Raw genomic sequence first — 11717 nt, 5'->3', positions numbered from 1 at the left:
TTGTTTTGATAAAAATTGAGAAAAACCAACGTGAAACACACTGAAACAAAAAGAATCTCAGATTTGGCTCACATTTACAGATTACAGATAAAGATTTTTTCAGATAAAGATTTTTACAGATAAAGATTTAAAAGAATCTCAGATTTGGCTCAGATTTACAGATTACAGATAAAGATTTTTTCAGATAAAGATTTTTACAGATAAAGATTTAAAAGAATCTCAGATTTGGCTCAGATTTACAGATTACAGATAAAGATTTTTTCAGATAAAGATTTTTACAGATAAAGATTTACAAGAATCTCAGATTTGGCTCAGATTTACAGATTACAGATAAAGATTTTTTCAGATAAAGATTTTTACAGATAAAGATTTAAAAGAATCTCAGATTTACAGATTACAGATAAAGATTTTTTCTCAGATTTACAACATAGATAAAGTTTTCCCTCTACCTGGGAAATGTCAAAACCAAATTTGGCATTCCCAGCTACTATACAGAGTGAGTTATGAAGCTGCAAACATAAAAAATTGTAATTTTCAAATGGTTATATCTCCTGAACGGTAAGGAATTCTGCAAATCTGATCCCAGATTCGAGTTCCTCGCATCAAAGACCATGATATCACAAAGTTTGAGCAATTTTAATTTTCACAAAAATTGAGAAAAACCATGGACATTGTGAAACACACTGGAAAAAAAGTATCTCAGATTTGGCTATGGTGCAAATTTCAGCCAAATAAGAGATACCTTTTCTTTTACTGTTTTAAAACGCACAATGGTTTTTCTCATTTTTTTGTGAAAAATGAAAATTGCTCATACTTCGTGACCTTATGCTCTTTGATGCGATAAACACGAATCTGGAATCAGATTTGCAAAATTCCCTACCGTTCATTAAATATGGCCGTTCGCGAATTTTATGTTTGAAGCAGCATAGCTCAATCAGAGCACAGAAGAGAGTGATTAGAATAATGCTCAAAAAACCACCTGGAACTCCATGTAGAGAACTATTCCGAGCAGCAGGGACGCTCCCTGTATATTGTGGAGTCTGTAGCATTTGGTCTCAAGCATGCATCGACGTGGACAAGAGGTGCTGACCTACACAATTATAACACGCGCTCAAGGAACACCTATCGAATACAACAACATAGGACATCGTTCTACGAGAAAAATCCAATTCACATGAGCCAAAAAATGATCAACTCCCTGCCGCACCATCTTAAGGACATTGACAATAGAGTGCAGCTCAATAAAAAATTGAAGGACTGGCTGGCTGATAAGTGTTTTTATGACATGAATGACTTTTTGTTGTGATTTTATTTTTGTAATATGTAATTTTATTTTGTAATATGTGACGATTGCCAAATAACTTTATTTTTGTACATGCAAAGAGTAATCTGTAATAGTAGCTGGGTTGCCAAATTTTACTGCGACATTTCTCAGGTGCAAATTTCATCCACATCTGAGATCCTTTTTTTTACTGAAGAAGCTCTACCTGAGAAATATCGCAGCCAAATTTGGCACCCCCAGCTACTATTACAGATTCGAACATACAATTTTCAAACGGCCATATCTAATGAACGGTAGGGAATTTTGCAAATTCGATTCCAGATTCGTTTTTCTCGCATCAAAGAACATAAGGTCACGAAGTTTGAGCAATTTTTATTTTTCACAAAAAATTGAGAATAATCATGGACTAACATCGTGAATCACACTGAGACAATAAGTACCTCAGATTTGGCTGAAGTTTGTTCATCTCATGAACGGTAATGAATTTTGCAAATATGATTCCAGATTCGTGTTTCTCGCATCAAAGACCATAAGATCACTTAGTTTGAGCGATTTTCATTTTTCACAAAAAATTGATTGGAAGCATGGACTAACCATCGTGAGACACACAGAGACAAAAAGTATCTCAGATTTGGCGATAATTTGCACAAATAATTTGCACCTGAGAAATGTCGGAGCCAAATTTGGCACTCCAGCTACTATACAGGATGAGTTATGCGGCTTCAAACATGAAATTTGCAAATTTTCAAACGGCCATATCTAATGAACGGTAAGGAATTTCGCCAATGTGATGACATTATATTGTTTCTCTCGTCAAATATTAATTATATCATTGCTGAGAGTTTTAGCGATTTTAATTAATTTTTGGATTCATGAAAAATGTTGCTTTTTTCTGCTGTGCTGTTCTAATTCTCATCCAATACAAATGAGCTCAGTAGTCACAAAAATCCTGAAAAATTTGAATTTCCCGCTCAAATCAGCCAGTACCTCTTTGCATGTTTCTGTTGCCCTGGTAGTATTTCAGTTGGTTTTAATATTCTGTACCAGGGATTCAGAACACTTGAAGAGGTACCTAGCAGGGTTTTTTAACGCCTTCCAATGCAAGCATAGGCAACCCGCAACACTAATCTAGTTTGTGTACCTCTTGCATGTTTCTGATGCCCTGGTAGAAATCTGGTCATTTCTAATATGCAAATGAGCTATTTTTGAGCGGGAAATTCAAATTTCTTATGATTAGCGGGAAATTCAAATTTCTCATGATTTATACTATTTGAGCGGGAAATTCAAATTTCACATGATTTATACCATTTGAGCGGGAAGTTCAAATTTCTCATGATTTATACTATTTGAGCGGGAAATTCAAATTTCTCATGATTTATACTATTTGAGCGGGAAATTCAAATTTCTCATGATTTATACTATTTGAGCGGGAAATTCAAATCTCACATATTTATCCCATTTGAGCGGGAAATTCAAATTTTTGAGCGTGTTTCTCGCATCAAAGAGCATAAGGTCACGAAATTTGAGCAATTTTTATTTTTCACAAAAAATTGAGAATAATCATAGACTTAACCATCGTGCATTTTGGAACAGTGAAGAAAGTTTCTCAGATTTGGCTGAGATTTGCACCATAGATAAAGCTTTACCTGAGAAAATAATAATAATATGCCTATTATTAATAAACACAACACATATTTTTTTATTAAACAGAATTAAATAAATTATGGACACAGGTATACAATGAGATGAATAATTGAGTCTTAAATTTATTATTATCAACAGTAGTTTATTTCCAACACAGACAAATACGATTACAAGAAATTCACAAAATTCTATCTAACAATAATAGTTTCTATTATAATATAAAGTCAGTAAAATGATATTACCACACCGAGGCTATTAAGCACTAAATAAAATTATTAATACATAGCATAATATATATAACGAGCGTAATAACTGTGTTTTTATTATTATAATAATATTTATTCGTTCATCAACACTCAATAAAAATTTATAAAATTAAAACAAAAAATATAGGAATATGATAAATATAATATTTGTTTTGTCCTATCTATCAATATAACACCACTTGATAATATTTTCATTTCATGATAAAATAACTGTCAACGTAAAAATAGTAGCAAATAATATAAATATAATAATACCGTACTCACATTATAAATTTCGATTAGATAAATGCAACAACTTTTAATTATTGAATATTGTTTTTATTATATTCCATGGATTTTTGGGAGAATTTTCACCTGAATAGGCGGCTCACTACCTCCGTAAACAAAGCCGTAGTGCATTCGTGTGACGTCAGCACAAGTAGGGCACCCACACCATTAAAAATCCTTTGATTTCAGCTGATCTGTATCAGCTAGTGTTTCTATTGGTGTAGGAGCCCTACCTGTGCTGACGTCACACGAATATGCACTACGGCTTTGTTTACGGAGGTAGATATAGGCTCAGGATCTTCTACTAAATATTTAGGAGGTCCTGATAGGCTACAGTAAAACCTTTCAAATCCAATTATTTTTCGCTTTTTAAAAATTTTGAACAGTTATTCATTTTTTATTGCATTGCGATTTGAAGTAGTTTCAGATAATAACATTAATATTCAAAAAAGACTTAAAAACAATAATTGAAATACTGTAGAGGTAAAGAGGGAGTGAATGTAGTAGAGTAATATCCAAAGGTGCGTACAGATATACGCGCCTCCAACACGCTCCAATCATGAACGTTACGGGAGATGTTAGCTCTTCTTGCGTTTCACTCTTGCTCCCCGGTCGGTCATCAATCGATCTGCTCGAGTGACGTTCGATTGCGGAGCAGAGCGAAAGTCTGTACGCACCTCAATATACATTATTTGCAACATTTTATGCATTAATTTCCGTTATTTTGAAGTTTATAAGAATGTTTTCTGTTGAGAAACTTGTTATATTTATTTCATGTATACATAGTATTAGTATATAAGGTTTAGAAATTGATATTTCCAAAGTTTTGCTTCAAGATGTGAGAGAAGTGTAATGCATTGAAACAATAATAATGAGAAAGACAAAGAGAGAGACAGATATCGAGATCAGACTAATGAGTAGACTAGTTCAAATATTTTTTAGTGAAATTCATTCTATAGTGAGGTCCACGTTATAATGGCAGTGAAGAAAGATAGCAGAACAACGTTGCCGATACTCTGTCTTCTATAGACGGTAGCTGATACCGGTTTATTGATGTAATATTAACTGTTCATTCACATTTACAATAATCAATTATATTTTATTAAGCAATAAATTATATTTTTCAATGATTTTATAATTAAGATGAAATATCTTGTTAATTAATTATTAATTCCACATTGTTAAAAAAAATGTGTTAAAAACTGTTCATTCTTATTTAAAATACTCAATTATATTTTACAATAATTTCATAATGAATTTGCACAATTAAGATGAAATATTTTGTTAATTATTAATTCTAAATTGTTAAAAAACGTTCAAAATGTTTAAAGCTATCCGCTTTGTTGAATGATAGACAAGGATAGCAATACCATTGCTAATCAAACACTGCCATTATAACGTGGACATCACTATATATTGTCAGTATTAAGGCTAAGGCTAACATCGATGCTTTGATTCAACCAATACTGACAGTTCACTATTGGTACCACCACTTTCAATCAGTAGGTATACTACGACCTAAAATTAGCAATATAAAATAATTATTGACAATATAAAATGTTTACATAGATGTGGAACAAGATAAAGGGTAATACTTTAATGATGAAAGACGTGAAGATGATGATTATGATGATGATAATAACAATGACAGTATTGGTGAAAAATGGAGAAGTGTATGAATGGTTTCCGAAGGAGTAAGCCAAAACTAAGTTGGTAAGGAAGTTAGTTAAAAACCCAAGATATCTAAACAATCAGTTGAATGAAAATCTGATTACTGGTCGATATTGAAATGTGTGTTTACCACATAAATCCTATTATATTAAGCGAGCAATTTCTGTATATATTTTTATAATTGGTTATTTTTATTATTTATGGTTATTTATGTCCAACGGATCCCGAAAACGGTTCTAACGATTTTCACGAAATTTGGAACATAGTAGGTTTATGATATAAAAATTCGATTGCACTAGGTCTCATCCCTGGGAAAACTCGCTGAAGGAAATGAAAAGGATAATAATTATTCATCCTTGGAAAAACACATGATCATTTTGTCGTCTGTTGATAACAGACTGTGTGGGGAAGAGACAGAATTATGTTCAGCTGTTAAAACTATTTGCAATCAATCAGCTTATCTCACGAGAAAAATTATCTAGACATTTTAATCGACTTGATCAAAATAATCTGATTTATTGACATGACATTATCATTCGAGTATATCATAATTTTCAAAGTTAATAATTATTTTACAGTTTTAAGTGATTAGTGAGTGTTATTTTGTAATTCAATTTTGTTTGAAAACGATCTAAATTAGAAATTTTCTGTTTTCAAATGTTTGGACTGAAAATTTGACCTGAATTTAAGTGTATGGAACATACCTACTTTCTGGACTATTTATAGTGTATAAATCAAAATTCGTGGAAGAAACAGTTCTGGGCTGTGCCTGTTAGTCCTTTCCCAATCATTTTAAAGAATTATGTTCTGTTTATCAATAAATAACGAGCGAAGCTCGGTGCCCCGATATTAATTACTTTTAACCTTTGTTTCACTGAGAAATAAATCTCACTGATCTCCTTTAAATTAAATTCAAATTTAATCCATATTTGTATGTTACGTATAGTGCACTAGGACACAATATATTATTTAGTACAATAGATATTTCAATAGTTCTATATACACGGTTTATACTCCTTTAACAAGCATTATAACTATAGATGGCTATTATCAACCTTTCAAACTGGAGCCAAATATTGAATGACTTTCATCAGTTGTATATAGTATATTATACGTTATCGAGGTACAGTATGTAATGAATTATCAAGAGGAGCATGTCTTAGGCCCGCCGCAAAGTAGACCCACGCTAATCCACGAAAAACAACCCAAGCCGTGGGATGTTTTGTAAACCATTGCTATAAAATTATTCATAATCAATCAGCTGACAAGTGGATTAATCATTGCATAACCCAATCATAACCCACAATTGAGGGATTAGTATTGTAGGAGAATTGTCAAACTAATGGTCGTTTTTCCAAGAGTTATTTTAAACATTAACCCCATTTAATCAATGCATGGACGAATTTATTATATGTTTCAATTGAATGAACTGATAGTTTAAACTGGAGAAGCCTAGCAATGGTTTAAAAAACATCCCACAGCGTGGGTTGCTTTTCGTGGATTAGCGTGGGTCTACTTAGCGGCAGGCCTTATCCATAGATAACTTACAAAACAGAATGTGATTTAATATATTACAGCGTTTATTTATTAGATATTAATAATTGGGCCCGGTATTATTGAGATATAAAATTATTGAATTCAATATTATGAAGTTAAGAGTATTATAATAACTGTTGATGTTAGGAGATATAAAATTTATTTGGAAATTACCATAGTCAGATAGTGTATTTCTTTTGGAAATTTATCTAGTTTATCTATAGATACTAGTATGAATCACTTAGTTCCTGTTCTTTAGGTTTTCAAGCTTTTCCATATAAGGTCAAAATACCAAATAGGCTACTCAAAATGAATATTTTAAAATAACTGATAAGTTGAAGAAATTTCATTCAAGAGTTTTACAAAGTGGAGTTTTATTACGGTTCTTTCTCTGCTTTCCAATGAATCTCTGCTCTGAGAAGAGAATAACATTGATTCTTATGACAGTGTTCACACATTTTCAGTCAAACAATCTGTGAATACTCTCTTAAGCTGCGTCCACACCAAAGTTATTAACAAAATGTTAAAAATTTAATCTTTATAGATTCTATTAGATTGAACGGAGCTCGACAAACACATATGTTCATCATGTGTATGATAAGTTATGTTCAATCTAATAGAATCTATAAAGATTGAGTTAATATTTTGTTAATAACTTTGGTGTGAACGCAGCTTTAAGAACTTAGTATATTTAGCAGATCAGGAATATAAAAAATCACCGTTCAACAAGAATCGAAATTCAAAGAGTAAGTTACCTTTAAATTGAAGGTGCATCGAGAAGTCAGCTTGTTAAAACCGACATTTAAAAGTAGCAGGAAGTTGAAATAGTGCATCAAGTAATCAGTTTGTTAAACAAATACTGATGATCATTATCATCATAATGATATTTAGACTCAAGGCTTGCTTCATAAAAATATATCAAGGATTCTACACCTTTTCCAACTCTATTTTGAGAAAGTATGAATTGTAATTGAGAATAGTCATTTTCATTGTCAGATGTAAATTAGAATAGCCAATTGTATTTGAGAAGTCATCACTTGTAATTTATTGAGAATAGTGAATTTTATTTGAGAAAGTATCATTTCAATTTGAGAACATACGATTTGAAATCGAGAAGTTGTCAGTTGTAATTGGGAAATGATTTTAAAAACCCAGTACTTCTACTGTGAAGTATTTATATTTTTCATAACTGTACTCATATAAAAATAATATATTTAATATTCCAATAAAACGTTCATTTTTGAACAAAAAAAAAAAAATGATTTCCAAGCCCCAAAATCCATTGAAGAATTGCCGAATTGTTTGATCTAGAGATTCAATTGATTGATGATGAATTTCAATTGCGCCGTAAACATAGAGAATTTGATCTTCATCAAGTGCAATATTTCATAGAATGTTTAGAGACAAAAGTCGCGTTCTATGAATGTTATACATACATAGAAATAATAGTCATTCGTAAATAGTACAGGGGAAATACTTTCACCATTAAAAATATTAATTTGCCACCATGCAAAGCCTATATGTTAGTAATTGGAATACTGTGTACGTAGTACAGTATCCTTTCCTTCTCAAATCAAACCTGTACTGTACGCTACAGAAGAGTCACGACAAGTCAATTGGAAAATTTCTTCATTTTCAATTGATATAATCTCATTTACATTTGACGATTTCTCAAATTCAATTCACTATTCTCAATTACATGTGATGACTTCCCAAACACAATTGACTATTCTCATCTACATCTGACATTCTCTCAATTACATGACTATTCTCAAATACAATTGATACTTTCTCGAATTAACTTGATACTTTCTCAAATACAATTGAAAAATGTGTAGTAATAGATGATCATAAACAAGATTTTCCACATTTACATTTATGCTTTCTAATGAATATTTATTCTTTTTTTGTAGATAAAGAATACATGAATAAAATAACATGTGTACACGCCTTACGGTCAGATTGTTTACAGAGTTCCTACAGTAAGATTTACTTTAAATTCTCAGCATTTCAATGAAACAACTCTGACAGTTTATAGTGAATCTTACTATACATTTTTATGAAGCAAGGCACTGTTGTCAAAATATATTAAGTAGGCCTACTTCACTGAATAAAACCAATATTTGCGACTGTAAGTGGAGGAACACTTGGCAAACGTGAAATTGTGAGGTTTGTGAAATTGTTGCACTTGTCCAATATTACTAATATCCTACAATTATCACATACAATGATTATTATTAAATATACTGATAGGCGTTAGTGATAGCAGAGATCACTGTGGAGATGTCTCGGCTGTTTCTGAACAAGCCTTGTACACAGATAACTCCCTACCATCATTTCTTATGATAAATTATACGCTTTAAGATGGATGAAAGACCCTCTTCTCAATAAATATTGTGATAAATTATTATCGATGTTTCAGTTGGCTGTTTTACAGTGCCTGAAACAACAAGCAAACAAATTACATCAAATTTATTCAATAAATAATAATACAGTAATTAAAATATAGTGAAATTCACGGCCCTCCTGAACCAGAAGGTAGGCATTTCAACAGGTTCTGTCTTCGATCCAATGTGAACATATCAATCATTTATTCCTTTCAAAACATACATGAAAATGTACATGAAAAAGTCAAAAAACTAAAACTAAAGAGAAAAGTGACAGTTAAAAATTCATTTTTTTACAGTAAACTCGTTTATACTAGCATGCTAAATCTATCAAATATGCTCTCAACAATTCATTGAATTTAGATCAATCACGTTCATGCCTTATGCAACCTGGGAGACAACCAATAAATTTTATTCCCATGTACGTTGGACTTTGTTCATACTTTTCCTTATCGTGCTTCTTCATTATAAAATTATTTTCATCTCTTGTATTGTAATTATGCACATCTACTTGCCTTGGGAATCAAGATTCGTTAGTTTTCATATTATATAATATTGTCCTATAAATGTACAACCGTCATGAACTTTAACTTACTGAAAAATGGCTTGCATGATTGATCTCTATCAAGATTTAGAATTATTCTTATTGCTTCTTTTTGTAATGGGAGTATTTTATTCAAGTTTGAGATGCTTGTTCCTCCATATATTTCAATTCAATATGAAACGTGGGAGTGGATCATTGCAAAGTACACTGCTTTTAACGTTTCTAAGTTGGAAATTTTTGCTAGTTGTCTCAGCGCGAAAATTCCTGAGCTTAATTTTTTACATATTTTTTGTATGTGAACGGACCAACTAAGTGTGTTTTTAAGATATAGACCTAAAAATTTTATTTCTTCCTTATTATTTCCGGAATTAAGCTGTTTTACCTCTGAATTTCTACAAGTAAAATGGAGGACACAACATTATTATATGATATTAACTCATCTAGCGGACTCGGGTAAACGCAGCTTTAGTACCAAGTTAAGTTTCATTAGAACTCTTTCCCCACAAACAGACTTGTCTATGTGGGGAAAATTCACAAGTGTATTTTTTATTATGTCTGTACTGAATTTGTGAATAAAACTTCATTTGATTTGATTTGTTTGTAAATATTTTGTATATTGTGAGTGAATAAAGCATTTTTGCAACTTGCCTTTTGCTGTTTGTACTTGGGCTGTTGGTCGGGGTAGAGCTCACGCGCTGGCACTAGAGTGAGCATGGTGAGATGTCTGGCGTAGTTGCGTGAGTTCCGGAACACCGTATCTGTGCCGTGCAGACGATCCAGCACTCCAAGAACACCGTAGCACTGGTTGAATCTGAAACACAAACCACAACATCTCTTGTAAACCAAACACTTTCATTTCATTTCTTCAACTAGCATTAATAGATTTGCCAAATAACTTGAAATTCAATGTACTAAATCTATATTAGAAATAGAAAGAAAAACAAAATCTCATGTTTCGGACATGTTGTTATTAAAAAATTCATAAAGGGTACTGAGATTTTTTTTTTCTATTTCTATAAAAGTAGCCCTATACAGAAAAGAGATAAAACTATATTATATATTATTTGTTACATGAAGCCACAAATCTGAGCACAGCTCAAGAGGCATGTAAAATGTTATGAACATTTTTCTATGCAAAGTGTATGCATTTGTATTAACTCTAAGTGTAAATGCACTGCAACATTCCACCGTAGTATAGGGACACGCTTTTACAAGTACATTAGTAATTGAAGACAAGAATAGCCAATGACTACCACATAACCTTATTCTTCCAGGCAGACAATTGAGTCCAGAATTTTCTTCCAGCTTGAGTCCCGAATAGTATGGTCTTTCCAAAAATGTCAGTCTGTGAGCCGGCCCAAACAGCACAAAAAGTTTAAAAAACGTTTAATAAATGTTTAAAATGTATAAATCCGATAAACGTTATGAAAACAACGTTTAATAAACGTTAGAAAAGTTTACTAAAATAAAAGTTTACTCTATAAACGTTTAGAATGTATAATGCTGATAAACGTTATGAAAACAACGTTTGATAAACGTTAGAAATGTTTACTAAAATAAACGTTAGAAAGGTTGGTACAGTATGGAATTTTTACAGTACCTACCCAGTCAACACACTAAGTGAAAATCGAACATTTTTTTCAGAAGGTGTCTCCTCCCCCCTCACCTGTGTAACTTAATCCCTAATAATGTCTCAATTTAGGCTTTCTGACCAACAATTCTTAAGTGGAATTGAATTTCAACCCCTTTCTATCTTCTTCAAAAATCGTCTCCAACACACCGTTATCGAGATAAAAATAATGTTTTGCACCAATTAAGACTAAAATTTTTCTGAGTTTTCCAAAAAAGTCTCACTTTAGGCTTTTTGTTGATCAATTCGGGTGCAGAATTGCAATTCAAACATTTTTGGTCTTTTGCGAAAATTTAAGATTTCACCAATATTGACTGAGATATGCCAGCCTTAGTGATAGGTGACCACTGAAAGTTTGTTGCATTGCAAACCAAGGCATGCTGATAGAATCGTCTCAATGATGCAAAATTCTCTATTTGCATTGAATGTTAATTGTAATCGATTTTAGGTCATTTCAAACAATAAAATAACGTTATATAACCCTCTAAAG

At 31.8% G+C, this 11717-nt stretch overlaps 1 protein-coding gene across 4 annotated transcripts in view; it reads right to left on the bottom strand.

The window, feature by feature from the left end:
- Positions 1-8590: 8590 nt before the first annotated feature.
- LOC111058554 (fatty acid hydroxylase domain-containing protein 2) overlaps positions 8591-11717 on the bottom strand; it is a 31862-nt gene continuing 28735 nt past the window's right edge. For all 4 annotated transcript variants that reach the window (XM_039424709.1, XM_039424710.1, XM_039424711.1 and 1 more), the window contains exons 8-9: positions 10246-10408; positions 8591-9106 (exon numbers count right to left, since the gene is read on the bottom strand). In XM_039424709.1, the coding sequence (XP_039280643.1) occupies positions 9098-9106; positions 10246-10408 (172 nt within the window). In that variant the 3' untranslated portion in view covers positions 8591-9097. The remainder of the gene's footprint in view (positions 9107-10245; positions 10409-11717) is intronic.

The sequence above is a fragment of the Nilaparvata lugens genome, chromosome 3, assembly GCF_014356525.2.
Source record: "Nilaparvata lugens isolate BPH chromosome 3, ASM1435652v1, whole genome shotgun sequence".
Lineage (NCBI taxonomy): Eukaryota > Metazoa > Arthropoda > Insecta > Hemiptera > Delphacidae > Nilaparvata > Nilaparvata lugens.
This window is presented reverse-complemented; position numbering and strand designations above follow the sequence as displayed.